The sequence below is a fragment of the Sphaeramia orbicularis genome, chromosome 17, assembly GCF_902148855.1.
Source record: "Sphaeramia orbicularis chromosome 17, fSphaOr1.1, whole genome shotgun sequence".
In the NCBI taxonomy this organism is placed as follows: domain Eukaryota; kingdom Metazoa; phylum Chordata; class Actinopteri; order Kurtiformes; family Apogonidae; genus Sphaeramia; species Sphaeramia orbicularis.
In genome coordinates, this window is record NC_043973.1 from 25,633,781 (window position 1) to 25,648,629 (window position 14,849).

Consider the following 14,849-nt stretch of genomic DNA (forward strand, 5'->3'; position numbering starts at 1 on the left):
AAAACATTAAATTATGAAAATGTTTACATTAACAACCTATCCTTTAACAATAAAATGTGAATATCCTGAACAAATATGAACAACCTGAAATGTCTAAAGAAAATTAAGTGCAATTTTAAAAATATTCTGCCTGTTACTAAATTATTTGTGACTTTGTAGATCTGATCTGTTATGCATGTGTGAATGATAAGTCTAGGCAGAATATTGATAAAACTGTACTTATATTTCTTTACAAATTTAATTTTTTTCAGGTTATTCACATCCTTTTTATTTGGATAGTTTGTCAACGTAAATATTGGCGTAATTTAATGTTATTTTTTGCACTAAAACCATTTGGAGTTCTCATTATTTATTGGCTATCGTGCTATTATTTTACTTGTCCGGCCCACTTCAGATTAAATTGGGCTGAATGTGACCCCCGGAAGAGAAAGACTTTGACACCCTTGATCTACATGATCAGTGAATTAAATATAAGGGAAAAAATATGCTTTTCATAAAAAAATATTCAAGGGGTAACATTATAATAAAGTGATGGTGAGACATCACTCGGGAAAGGTTAGTTGCTATAAAAAATTGTCTAAAAGAGTGATATTTTGCTTTGTTTTTAATGGAATTATGCATTTTAAAACATTTCCCTGTGGTCTGCATAAACTGTAAATGCTATACTTGGGTCTGAATTCTTCATTAATTCAACTCCACAGGTCCATCTTCAACCCTATTTCTGAGTAATGACACCAGAAAGGTCGTTTTGAGCGCTGGCCCTTTAAATGCAAAATTAGCCACTTCAAACCACACCCCCTTCAGGTTGTTATCTGTGCTGCTCTGTCCCGTTCAACCAACAACTGAACATTTTAGGTAACTGGCTCGAAGTTTGGACATATTTTCAGTTTTTACTACAACCACTGCTGCTGACAAACAATTATGTCGTACTCAGAGAAATGTTTGTCAGAAGTCTTGACCTTATTTGTGCAAATGTCGTGACGGAACTAGTTTTTGACGTAACAAATTAATCAGAAATTAAAACGGGGTGTAGAACTCTATTCGATTTTTGCCAAAATGAATATATAGATAGCTTTGCAGCATCTGGAGGGTACAAATTCAAACTTTTTGAACTATTAGGCTCCAAATACACAAATAAATGTACCAAAGATGAATAAAAGTGGATTTAGCAAAATATGACCCCTTTAACAGGGTTCCCACAGGTTTCTACAAGTTGAATTTAAGTCTTTTTTAAGTCCTTTAGTAGACTACTTAAAGCAGTGTTTTTGCCAATATGGTCATGAAATGGGCATTAAAGCCCATTTCACGACCATACTGGCAAAAACACTGGTCTACAAGGAAAATGCTTCCAGAATAAAAATAATGAAATTTTACCACATGAGAGTCACTGATACAGAAAAATCAAGTCAAAAATGCTGGTTGGCTGAACTTTCCAAGATACAGCCTTGGGTCAAAATGTGAAACTCAAGAATTAACGAGAGAATGGGTTTGACTCAAAAGGAATATTTGTCTCAGAGCTACAAGATCTACTTCAAAACACTGTCTGCACATTAGAATACATTCACTTCACAGGTTCTATTTAGTGGAAGATTTATAAAACTATTATATAAATGTACATAAACCAATATATGTGTAATAACACTTAATCATATACCTTGAAAACATCAGCAAACCGGCACTTTTGTCATTTATTTTCCAATTAATCTTATTAAAATACGTAACATTTAGCGTAGATTTTAGGAAAATGTATTGATTTACTTCAACACCTTGATTCCCACTGTTCCAGGTCATTTCTCTTTGGGGGCGGCAAAGTTAGCGATAACTGGTTCCTACTTTCAATATAAATTGTCGGATGGGAACAGAGTCAATTAATGTTACTTTCCTTGTAACTTGAACACATTTCAACACAATACAACCAACAAGTTTATGGAAACATACCTAAAGACCAACCATATCAAATTTAATACCTTTGAAAGACTCTTTTAAGGTATTAAATGCAGATTTACAAATTCAAGACTTTTTAAGACCCCGAGGGAACCCTGTTTAAGATAGATCGCACAAGTCACATTTTAATTAAGCCTCTGAAACCATGCTGAGTTTGAGAAAAAATAAAAAAAAAGAGGCAGTTTTTTTTAGCTCCAAAATTAGCATTTTATTTGGATGGTTGGGGTCAGAGATGTATAATTTGCTTTCCAGTACACATGGTTATCCACAAGGTTTCAATCCAAAACCTTTTCCAGTCTTAAAGCTGATTCAGTACTTAGTGCCTAACATGTCATTCCGCCCCACTCTCCCCCTTTTTGGTACAAATTCAACAGTTGTGCTGACAAGATCACTACTTTTCCGTTTTTATCAATGTGTTTTTTTTTTTTCCTGTTTTATACAAAAAACTCTCTTAACTTCTACACATTTAATGTCACCCAGATTTTTATTTTTTTCACTTTGTAAATAAATTTGGGAAACAACATTTGTCTTTTTTGTTGTCATGAAAAGATAAAAACATGCAAAAAACTTTAAATTTTTAGTCCAAATTATACATTTACAAGTTTGGAACTTTTTGCACTTCTTCATATACTACATCAAAAGAAAAGATAAAGAAAAAAAAACATTATGTACACACATCTTTTTACAGTGAATTAAAACTTGAAAATATCAGAAGATGACTAAGGCAAATGAAGTGTACATAGATTAGACCAAAACAGTTTTTTTGTTGATTTTGTAAAATACTACATCACTTCAAATAAAAAAGGAAAATAAAAGAAAACAAAACAAAAATTTGCTACAAAAGTATGATTCATAACTCCCTTTATTTGCAACCAGCTGCATAATTTTAATTTTTTAGTGAAAAAGTCTAGAAGTCTAGTGTACTGTACAGTGCTGCTCTTAATTGTTTTTCTTTCCATCCAAGCTAACGAATGATCCTTCATTTCTTCGTCTTTGTAGTTTAAATAATCCTCAACAAACAGGAGCATTGTGTAACCAAAGAAAAAAAAAGCATGTAGAAGCATACCAGAGTGTAACATACTTTGTTTGAAATCACTCCAAAAGTCAGTACCATTAAAGCCTTGAACATAAAACTAATCATTTAGATCCAAAAAAATGTACAAAAAGGCACATTATATCCCAGTGCTTCTGTACTGTGAAATTCAAGTGTAACTGAGCGCATTCAATACCAACAATCCAAGTGGTGACAGTCCACCAGTGTTCTGTCCCATATTCTCCATCACTGGACCACAGCCTATGCCTAAGCTTTCAACAAGCATATGTATGCGTAGACTACAACAATAAGCCTAGGTTGGTTGTTTTTGAAAAAATTTCAGAATCAATGTTTATTTTTTGTTTCTTTTTCTGTCGCAGTTCTGTCACTCTCTCAGGGAATATCAGTATATCAGAAGCTGTCCGTGTCCTTCAACAGGAAATCGTTCCTTTTCTTCTTCTTTTTTTTTTTTTCTCCTCCATCTTTTCCTTCATTTTTGAGGAGTGGCTGTGTGTCCTAGTCGTCACTTCCACCGTACATGTCTGCCAGTTTTCTAAAGCGAGGGCCCCAGTCGTTGAGGTAATCATAGTCCTGGTCGCCCCCGCTGCTGGAGGAGTTGAGGGAGCTTAGGGAACCGGCCGTGGAACCGCTGCCCTCGTAGTCGAACACTAGCAGGGAGTCGTAGGGTGGAGCGGTGGGGTCGTTGTCTGCGGCCTTAAGACCCTGTACGGGAAGAAATGAAACCGTGGTTAGATGAGAAGATTAAGCCACCAAGACAGTCTGCAACAAGGCGTGAACCACATCAACGTGGCTTCCTCACAAGTACGGGCTAATCTATTCTAAACCCGACCGCTGCCTCGCCCTCCACATGTTCAGGAAACCAGATTCTTGTCTGGATTAATCAGGCTCTAATGTTCATGTGAATTTCCTCTGTGTTTTGCTGAGATTCTCCTGATATATCTGGGATGTGGGATTATCTGGTTCTTGATCAAAAGCCAAGATTGAGCATGAGCAGCAGCTTCAAACTACAGGAATCCCCCCTCCCCCCCGCTGACCCTGGTGCCTGCCCACTCTTCATTCTTGTAAGACCCTATAGCTGTTTTCAGGCCGACAGAGAACGTGTTCACACCCAAAATCAGAACGTTCGGCAACTGAAAATGTTGTTCCCGACGTTTCTAAGCAAACCGTGACGACATGAGTGGACGTCACCAGGTTGATCTGGGTCAGAAGCAGAAAAATAAACAAACCAGGAAAATGTGAGTGCGGGAAATGGCAGAGAAACCGAGTTGTGATGTTCTGTGTTGCATTAAATAAAAACCATCTTTTGAGAGCTTTGTGTCATCTTTATTGCCACTCGTACATTCACTTGCAGACATGTGGTTTTTCTCTTACGACCTATCCCATCATGCATCAGTCCTACTACATCTGCGGTAAATGTCGAAGGAAAAACAGTAACAATACGACATCTACCTTTTTTTTTTTTTTTTTTGGGTGGCGAAGCAGCGGCCTCTGTTGAAAACGCATCATAGACTCGTATAATGGTATGAACATGGGCCATTCACGGGTAAACACTTCAGTTCTCAGTGTTACTGGTGCAGGAACTGGCTCCAACACCGGGCTGGCCGGTCTGGAAACATCTTATGTGAACACAGCTCTGGCACTGATATGCTGTCATCTACAATCTGGACAGTGGTGACTTTAATACTTCATATTTATCTGGATCCTAAACAGTGGCACTTAACACTAAGCAGAACCATTGCTCACATAGAAGGAGAACACCCATCCTGTGGCTGATGGTGTAGGAGGCTCTACTTTTCAGACTGCACTCGGCATTCCCAGAAATCCTCAAAGCGCCATGAGAGGTCCTTATGGATTGTTATTGATTTTCAGCCTCATTCCCTAACGGGACTCTGGAGACTTGATGGATTGCTAATCTAGGAGTTGAGATGTGTTTTGGCCATGAACCACTTTGGATCCGAGCCTGGTTTCTCCCTCTTACTGCTACAACTGAAGACACCTAACAAATAATAAATGAATTAAAAGAAGTGGAGCAACAGAACACAGAGAAACGAGACCTCAGCACATTGGGAGTTTGTCAAAGATTTATAGTTTCCTCCACGCTGCCATTATAGTGTTGAAATGCTCTCAAATAAAAAGATGGATTGAATTAAAGTGCCTGAGCACTTAGCGATTATTTTCCACTTGTTAGCTTTCGTTTAGTATTTGCTCAGGGCTGCGATGCTGATAATTTTCGCTGGAAATATGACAGATGGATCATTCATTACAATTACAGCAATAATGGCACTGCTGGTTATAGCCCCTCCTTTTACAACCAAAACCCCACTGGCACTTTCATAAGGATAGTCAATCACACAACTCAGCCCTGTAATTTCATTATAACCATCATCCACTATGCTGGGGACAATCACAACTCTGTGAAATGGTGAACTGTCCTCACTTTCTAGAGCCACAGATAAAAAAAAAAAAAAAAAAAGAACAGAGACATGTAATCAAATCCACCGGTATTTCTATTCAGAAACATAATGAAGGCAATCATTGAGCTGTGTCTGCCGCTTTGTCTACCTGTGACCATCAGAGGTCATGTCAAGTTGGTGCTAATGTATTTAATATCACCCCCCTCTGTGGGAACACACTAGGACTAAACTAATAGCTCTTTGTTTGTCAGAATGTGAGGTTAAAGTCCTTACACTAAAGCACTGTCTATTTTTTTTCCCTTTTGTCCCAGTAATTTAATTAAGAGCCACAAGCTCCTGGGGTTTTTTGCACATTTCAGGATGTAGATGAGACCCCTCCCCCGTCCCTCTCTGTCCCTAAGCTCCTGTGGCAGCGAGACCCTTATCAGTTAGGTCAGAATCCAGCTCCATGTGAGCACTGGAGCTACCATGACTGAGCTTTAGCAACAGTCAAATCTGGGACTAAAAACAGATCAACATTGCCTGGTTGCAGCGAGCGTTTTTCTAGGTCAGGACACACACTTGAAATATCTCTAAGGTTTTGGGAGAATATTAATATAACATGTAAAAATGAGGGATTGTGTATGTCGGCAAATTGGTCCTAAAATGAACAGCGCAAAACTTTATGTTTCCGTATCAGCTGTTCAGACAAGTGTGTTAGGTGTATACATGACACATGGTGAGAGGGAAAATGAGCAGCACCCGAGCAAAGGGATCTGAGAGATAGATGGTCGGGGAGCAGAGCTGAAAGAGCAAGTTCTAATCTAAAAACATGGGCACCATCCAAAAACGGGCAGAGAACTCCATTTGTAATGCTGCGAAACTCTTGTCTGTTGGAGCTTGTGAAAAATACATGACTGCTCTTTTCATTTTACATTCTCCCTTCATGCTGGAGTCAATGATGGCCTCAGGCAAACGAGGGCACACTGAACAACGCACTCCAATAGAAAGCCAATGTATTGCTTCTCTCATCTCCTATTTCTATGCTGACACATCTATAACTATGCTTTGGCAAGAAAAGAGAAGAAGAAAAAAAAAACACAATTAAATCTAAGTGAGCATTGTGTATTTTTGGGGGTTTAACATGTCAGTGCGGATGTATGCGAGATGAGAAAAGCCACTTTCTCTTGAAAAAATGATGAAAACAATTCTAATATGTAATTTGATCCAATTTGAAAGTCCATTTTTTCAAGGCAGTACTGAACTATTGAGTTATACAATAAACTGTTTATTTATCTAGTTTATTATAAGAAAGCTATCCAACTTGAAAATGAAATTCAAGCTCTGTGGCAGCGCTGATCCTCACATTTCAGTCCTTTTCCTGGGATTTGATTTCACCGTACAGCAAAACAACACAACAACAGTGACAACAAGGCGGTTTCATTAACTCTGTGTTCTTTGGTGCCTCTGCTAGCTGGTGTTTTTACCTCGTTGATGAAGTCTCCGATATCTCCGGGGTGCGGTGCTGCTGACCTCATGGGGTACTGTGGCTCGGGGTGGAGGGGTCTCTCGTCTAGACGGCGGATCCCCACAGGCTTGATGGCATCAGGCTCTATCGTGTCCGGCTGCTGGAGCTGGCTGAGGTCATAATCCTATTGAACACACAGCCATGTGGAAGTTAGCTTTGTGGTGCGACAAGACCCCAATGTGGGGTGATGATATAAATAGGTACACATAAGTTAGGAAGAGAAGTTGGAGTGAGTGAAGGAAAGATTTTAAAGTTGAAGTTAAATAATACAGAGAGGAGAGTTGAGGAAACATGAGGCAAACTTTAATCTTCTTGTCTGTGAAGCACAAGCCTAGGGACAATTTGACACATTAAAGGAGCCAGCACTGAGGGGGTCCACGCTGAGGACCACATCATACGCTGCCTATGAGTATTTGTACTTGTGTGGTGTGATGCAGGAAGGATGTGCAGGCGACTGTTTTGCTCTAATCAATGCCCAGACACGGGATGGTGGATATGCATAAGCCATTCCTAATCCTATTAACATTACCAAGACAACCTGAATGGCTCACAGTTTGTGCAAAGTCATGGGCAGGGAAGAGGGAGAAACACTGAGGAGAGAAAAGGAGTGAAGAGCGAAAGAGCCCGGGTGAAGAGCGGAGCTGAGCAGGGCTGAATGACTGGATGGTATCTCAGTGACAGCAGATATGATAGAGAAAATGCCATTTGAGAATCAGGGTGTGTGCCTAATAAGCGTGCATGATGGATTGTCCCTCTTTAGAAGATTTTCGGTAATCCATCCATCTCTAATACCCCCTCTTCAAAATTGTCTTTGCTCAGTTGCACATGTACCTACACACAGAAACATTTGCAAGCTCACTGTCTGGAAAGAAAAAAAAAAAACAGCAGCAGACACTCCGATGTAAAAATAAACATGAGAATAAATATAAACCTTGTGATGATGCACAAACAACCCCAGATATGCAAACATGACAAAGCAAGCGGCCACTTGACAAACGCCTACTCATTTCCACACTAATAAATATCATCTCAAATCTAAACCAAACACTGGTTATTCGTGTTTAATTTGATTTCATGGTCAAGGACAGTAAGCCTGAGGCTAGCTGGAGGGTGTACAATGGTCATCACACAGCACGCAAAAATGCTATCTATCATCTTTGATCCATTTCAGTCTGACTCCTGTTTGACCTTCTGAAGGGTCGTGCACTGGAGGGGCCAGGAGTCGGTGACAGAAATTGCTCCAGAAGCGTATAACGGCTGAAGTAAGCAGTAAGGTCTAATGACAAACCAGACCCTTTAGGGAATTGACTCTTTACACGTACTCTGGCCTGGTGAAATGAGGGCCCCTGGCACTCATGACCCACATTCAAATATGAGGGGTTGCTTCTCACTCGGCCTTATGCACTTTATCTCCAGTGAGACGTGGCTGAACCATGAAAAACAGATCCCAGACTGTTTTAGCTGTTGAAAATTGCCGACTTGTTTTTGACTCGTCTTATGTCGACATTGCCACTTTCCCACTGGAACTGTCACAATATTAAAATTTGAGGTGACAATTAATTGTCATATGAATAATTGTGTTTAAGGATTTTATTGTCAGTTCTATTAAATTCATGCCACCACTGAATGAGTTTATTAATAGAATTATTCTGTTTCCTTTGGTTAATAAAACATGGCAGACATAAAATGATTTAAAAAATACAAATCCCATTACTACAATATTCAACCGTGTACAAATCCAAAATACACTGTGTGCTATGGTTAAAACAGGTCATAACTAACCCTTTTCGGACTGCCCTTTTATGTGGCCGCCTAGGTGTCTTCATGTTTTCTTTGTTAGAAAATATCTTTTTTGCACCTTTGTTTTCAGGAAGATCTTAACTTTCAATATCTGGTCATTAATGATCAATACTACAACTAATAAATACTTAAAACAGTGTGTTTTAGTAAAAAAAAAAAAACAGACTTGAAATTTGTTGCATATTTATTATCAGAAACAACTGTAACAAAACTTTCTGAGATTGCAAAAATAAAATTTCAACTATTTTACGCCTGCTCAAACATGCTTTTTTGGTCTTGAACATTCAGTATCTATATTATGGCTTCATATTTTTTTTTTTATTTCCAGGTGTTTTTTAGCCTGTGTGGAAGTCTCTGAAGCAGTTTATTTCTACTTGTAATGGAGTCCCACATCGCTGCCAGAAAGTGTTATTTAGTGTCAGAAAGCTCAGGATCTCAGCTTTCAGATGCCGTTTGAATTTTGTGGATAGCGCAAACGGTTCAGCAGTCACAGTAATTTGAATGCTGTAAAGTGCCAAATGTAGCGCCGGAGAGATTGTCATTGTTAAAGGGTTAAAAATGTAAACTGTGTAGACATAACTTATTTATTTATTTACCTTTATTTAACCAGGTCAGTTGAGAACCATTTCTCATTTCCAAAGATACTCTGGTCAATAGGCAGCAACTTAAATACAAAGAGCCCATTACTGGAATATTAGACAAAAGGTACAAAAGAAAAGAAACAGCTGCAGTGCTGGTGTAACTTGCAGCAGCAGGAGACCCAAAGAGATGGTTGTCATCACGTCATTAAAAAAGTACCAGTCAAACAATGCTAAACGATGTGGAAATAATAAAATACATTGCTTTTGTGACTTTCAACTGACTATTCAACTGACAACTATTATATATACAGTCGCAGAGAAAAATATTAGACCATCAAAAGTAATCAAAAACAATGGTTGTGCAATCAAGTACTAACTCCTGTGTGTATCATGTGACTAAAACAGGCAGAAAAGAAAACATGGAATGCCTAAAAGCACTGTTTCTGACAGTACAATGCAACAGTTATTGATGTAAGAACTTAAGGGATTTTGGTTATTATCAAGAAAACCATGGAAAATGTCTAGATATTAGCTCTGAAATTAAACTCTTATGCGCTATTTTTGTTGTTATTATTATATTTGTCCAAACAAATGTACCTCTAGTTGTACCAAGCATTAAAATGAACAACAAATTGAAGAAAACAAGGGTGGTCTGATAATTTTTTCCGTGACTGTAAAAAAACCAAAACACTACATGGTAATTTACGTAATGATAACTGTGACAGGCCTCGCTCTCATATTAAAGTGTGTTCAGCGTCATTACAACCATGGTAAAGAATTGATTTTTGAAGAATTGACACCTTATGACTTGTCTTTTATTGTGGGACTGACTACAAATCCAAACATTTCTCAGACCTCAGTGCCAAAGCAACATGCCCTAAGTTAACATGCATCAAATTATTTGGGGGTCACCTGAAGCAGCAGACAACTCATTTCTGTCTTACATTATATTATTTCACCTGCGAACTCATGCACAACAACTTCTACATTTGCTATTATTTAGGCATTATTTTTCTATGTCTGCAGAACGTAGCCTGATCAGCCGTCTGCTGTTGATGAAATGAGTGCTTCACAAACGAATACAAACCAGGGAAATGGCAGCAGCAACTAAAATCATATACTCAGAGCGCCCAATGGTCTGACACTTCAATTTCCTCCCCAGCGGGAGATAGGGAGAACAGAGGTGGGCATTATAAAGACCACATTGCTGGGAAAGTCAGCTCCATTTTTTACCTTGCGCGGACTCCCCCCCCCAATTCTGCAGACAAGCCCATTTTCTCCTGGCATCTTGCCCTCCCCTGCGCCACTCAAAATAGAAGCTTGTTTTCCCTCAATAAATCGCAGCACCCGATCGTTTACTTTTGAGGGGTGTTATATCACGCAACAGTTTCTTTTTCAAACACGCTTTGGTCTCGGAGTTTGTGCGTTTTGTGTGTGAAAGTGAGTACGTGAATACACATGTAAGTGCGCTCCCTCCTGCCTAATCACTGGCAGATGTGTAATGGCTTTCCAGTCATATTGTTACCTTAGACAGACCTTCATTATTTTGCCACAGCAGATGTCTGTCTCTAAATGACATCAGCTTACCAATTACAAGTCTCCAAGGCTAATTTGGCACTGTGCTGGGTCAGACTGGGGTCCCTTGCTCATTTCTGTCATATCTGCATAAGCCACTGAGCACTTCAGCCAGCAGCAAGAAAATAGCCCATTTGGTATATTACTGCCGTTTTTTTTCTTATGAAATGATTGTGCTCTGCTAACAAGGGGTCATCGGGACAATTGAATTTGTGTCTGTATGCCTGATCACTATAAGGGGATACAGATATGACATTGATGCCTGTGGTGTTGCATTTCTATTGCACAGTGTGTGCGTTTGTGTGTTAGGGTTATGAAGCGAGGAACAATTCCAATATATCCAGAATCAAATGGATCAGAATGTGTTGCCATATTGATTCCACGTTTCGATTTCTAGCTCCTTTCTTCTCTTTCCGAAGAAAGAAGTGGTATTTTTAATTATTATTGAAACCAACTTGCTGTTCATTGTGAATGACATTGATGTTCTTTCTACAGGACCATAATTAACAGGTCTTACAGTAGAAACTTTAGTGTTATAGAAGTATTGGTGATTCTTGCTGTGCTGCAACATGTTGCAACATGTTGCCACATGCCACAGTCATACATAAATTGTTGCTGCCCTGCAGGAGCATGGACCAAACAAACAAGTAGAAAAGCTTAAAATTTAACCACAACCTGTTGGTATTGTTTAAAACAACCCGGCTATCTGTTAAAGTCTGTATTGTGTGTGTGTTTTACATCTCTCTTACCTGATCCTCCTCTCCACCGCCTTCCTCATCATACTTGAGAATGTTGTCTCTCACATCATCCTCAGGATCAATAAGGAGCTGCTTAGCCTGACGCTCCTTATCACGACGCTTCATCCACACCACAAACAGCAGCACGAGAACTGCAGACAAACAGACGGATGGACTGTGAGAGACCCCATATTACGAAACCTAATAAATTCCATATTTTCATACAAATGTAATCGGATCCAATGTTTTAGAGCTTGGATAGGGGCCGGTCAAGGCTATCTTTTTGGTAATCCTGCTGTAATCTAGCGGTATCCTGGATAATGTTTAGCTGTCTTTATAATCCCTGTGTGTGTGTTTGTGTGGTCTGCAGTTCGAGAGGGGCACCGAGACACTTACTGAGGAGGATGATGATGCAGAGGAGGATAGAGATGATAGCGCCCGTGCCCAGACCGGCTGCCATGATGTGCTGCTGGTCTGTGCAGTCTCCATTGACGTCGCACTGGCACACTTTAATCCGTAGGTAGGAGGTGTTGGACATGGGCAAGTTGCCTGAGTCTGTGATTATGATGGGGATCTCATAGATACCACTTTCAAGAAAGCCAATCTTCAAGCTCACCTGAGCGTAGTCACCTGAGAGTTTAAAAGAGTGAGTGAATCATGATGTCTGGAAATGTGAGGGAATACATATGTAGCACTGAGTACAGGGATTAAGTGTATTTGGGTGTTAAAAATAAAATACACATATCACTTTTCTTTAGCAGACAAGTCTTTTACAGGGGATTAAATCAAAACTAGAATAGTTGTTTTAAACAGACCGTGTTCACAGTAAGATTACACTCCTATTACGACAAATATGCTGCATAAATTCCTACCTGGAAGTTGCATCAGCATATCTAATCCAAAACATGGTCAGGATTTAGATTTGGGGCTTATAAATCTACTGAATACCTTTTGATAATGCTGCTTAGGCTAAATTCCCAGCTGCGATAATCCCAATGCTATTATCCTATTAAGATACATTCATTGCATTTCAACTCGCACTATCTAATAGTGAACACACAACAAATGAGTTCTTCTACTTATTTTTTTTTAAATTAGCATCACACAATTAGTAACTGTTGACTTAGGAATACATAATACTGATATTTCTAGTCACTGCTATACCTGACCCCGGTATGATACTGTATATATAAGTCTTTTGTGTTGCAAGACAGATCCAAATCTCAGGAATTAAATGCGAAACAACAGGGTAAAGGTTATAAGTTCTATTAGTATGAAGTAGTAAAGTACTGTCATTTCTAGTTATTAATAAACCCCAATGATTTCAAAGCAAATGTGTCTTTGAAAGAGGGATCTGAAGCATCAATGACAAATGACAAGTTCCTTTTAACTGCTGTAAGTAGCTTTACTCAAATATGCTCCATAAAATGACGAACTGAACTGCATCTTACCACTGACTCTCGTAATAGTCCAGTTTCTCCTAACATCGCTGGGTACGTGGGCTAACTCGAAGGCAAATGGCCCGGCATTAGGGTTCAAGTCGCCATCAAGTGCGGTGATGTTGATGGCATTTGGTTCTGGTTTTTCACATATCTCCGCCTCCTGAGGAAACACCCTTGGAGCGTTGTCATTGATATCCAACAGGTAAATCTGGAGAGTGCCTGTGCCACTTGCTGGAGGTACACCTGCAAGAAGCATCAAGGACAGACACATTAATGAAAATTATGAGGAATATAGTAATATAGTACATAATATAGTTCATTCTTTGGGTCTCGTACTATATTAATACACTCTAAACCACTATTTGGTCTAATGGGTGAAGACCCATCTAAACTGCATACTGATCTGGGGAACTCAATCTCCAATGCGGACAGACACAGAAACAGAGAGATACAAGAACATTTGGGTGTGTGTATACATGTGTATGTGTGTGTCTGAAGAACGTCTTCCTGACGAAGGGCACGGGATGAGAATACTAAAGGAGACAAACAGAGCCCACTGTCGCTCCTCTCAGGCTCCTCTATGTATTCACTAAGCTAAGAGGCTTTTTTACCATTCAGGCCACGCTCAAAGGAGCTAGTCATCCAATCCTGACCCATTAATGCTGAGAAACCTCTTTATTGGTTGAGTTTTTAAGCCTATTGGCCTAAGCTATGCTCCGTAGAACAGGGTAAACCTGAACAGAGGTAAATCCTGCCAGTGCAGGAAAAAGGTGAATATATCCACACGCCTGCTGCTTGCAGGATTGCTATCACATTAACCTTCAACTAACGTGGTCAACATTCCTGACGAGCCAAGTATCTGGTCCAAGGTTGACCTTCAAGCATGGAGGCTGCCTTTGAGACAGAAACTGAGACCGTTTCAATGGGTCTTGGCACTCTTGCTTTGGAGGAAAACGTCACAGAAACTATTCAAAGTAATGCTAGGTAGAAGAGTGACCTTTGAGCCGTAGGCTACATTAGACAGGTGTGATGCTTCCTTTGGAAAAGGCAGCATTATGTCCTTCTGAATACTCTAACTATAACACTCTGGAGTAGAGTCCTTGTGTAATAGCTTGGCTGAAAGACCAAGACTATGTATCCAGTGAATCACAGGAGCTCATCAAGGCATTTTGTCAACTTCAGCAGTACTTGAATGGCTACATACCATTATCAGAAGCCAGGAAGGTTGCATTGTACAAACTGTTCTTCACATAGGGTGACTCTCTGTCCAAAATGGCAATTGTTGAAATTCGACCAGTGTTTGGATCAATCCTCAGCCAGTTGGCTGGATCTGAGAGTTTGGAGTATCTGAGAGAGGACAAAAAAGAGACATTTACACAGGTACTCAAAATTCATACTTCACACATCATTGTTTATGGTCAGGAAAAATATTTCTTTAGTGTTTTTTTTTCCCCAAATAGGTAGTCAGACAGATTCAGTTTTGTTCTCTGCAGAAGGAATTCTGTTGGTTGATTTTGTCTCAGTTCCTAGTTGGCATCTTTTTCTTCTACAAATGTTTTGTTTACATAAATAAATATTTCAGATGTTATGCTCTTTACATAATTATTCTAACTTTTGAAAACAGCCTCACAGGGGAGCCCAGACTGCCTTGTTCTTATGAGAAACTAAACTAATTTGTAGGACAAACTGTAGAATTACAGAATTAGCTTATTTCACAGCTGTGAGGCTTTGTGAAGCAAGATGCTTGATAATGAAAAGGAAAAGAGTTGTTCATTCAGAATGATACAGTATGATT

General features: G+C 39.3%; 1 protein-coding gene across 2 annotated transcripts in view; it reads right to left on the bottom strand.

Annotated features, from left to right (window-relative positions):
• Positions 1 to 2,352: 2,352 nt before the first annotated feature.
• cdh2 (cadherin 2, type 1, N-cadherin (neuronal)) overlaps positions 2,353 to 14,849 on the bottom strand; it is a 63,355-nt gene continuing 50,858 nt past the window's right edge. For both annotated transcript variants that reach the window (XM_030160575.1, XM_030160574.1), the window contains 6 exons: positions 14,259 to 14,401; positions 13,064 to 13,297; positions 12,009 to 12,242; positions 11,625 to 11,764; positions 6,879 to 7,043; positions 2,353 to 3,700 (listed from right to left, as the gene is read on the bottom strand). In XM_030160575.1, the coding sequence (XP_030016435.1) occupies positions 3,494 to 3,700; positions 6,879 to 7,043; positions 11,625 to 11,764; positions 12,009 to 12,242; positions 13,064 to 13,297; positions 14,259 to 14,401 (1,123 nt within the window). In that variant the 3' untranslated portion in view covers positions 2,353 to 3,493. The remainder of the gene's footprint in view (positions 3,701 to 6,878; positions 7,044 to 11,624; positions 11,765 to 12,008; positions 12,243 to 13,063; positions 13,298 to 14,258; positions 14,402 to 14,849) is intronic.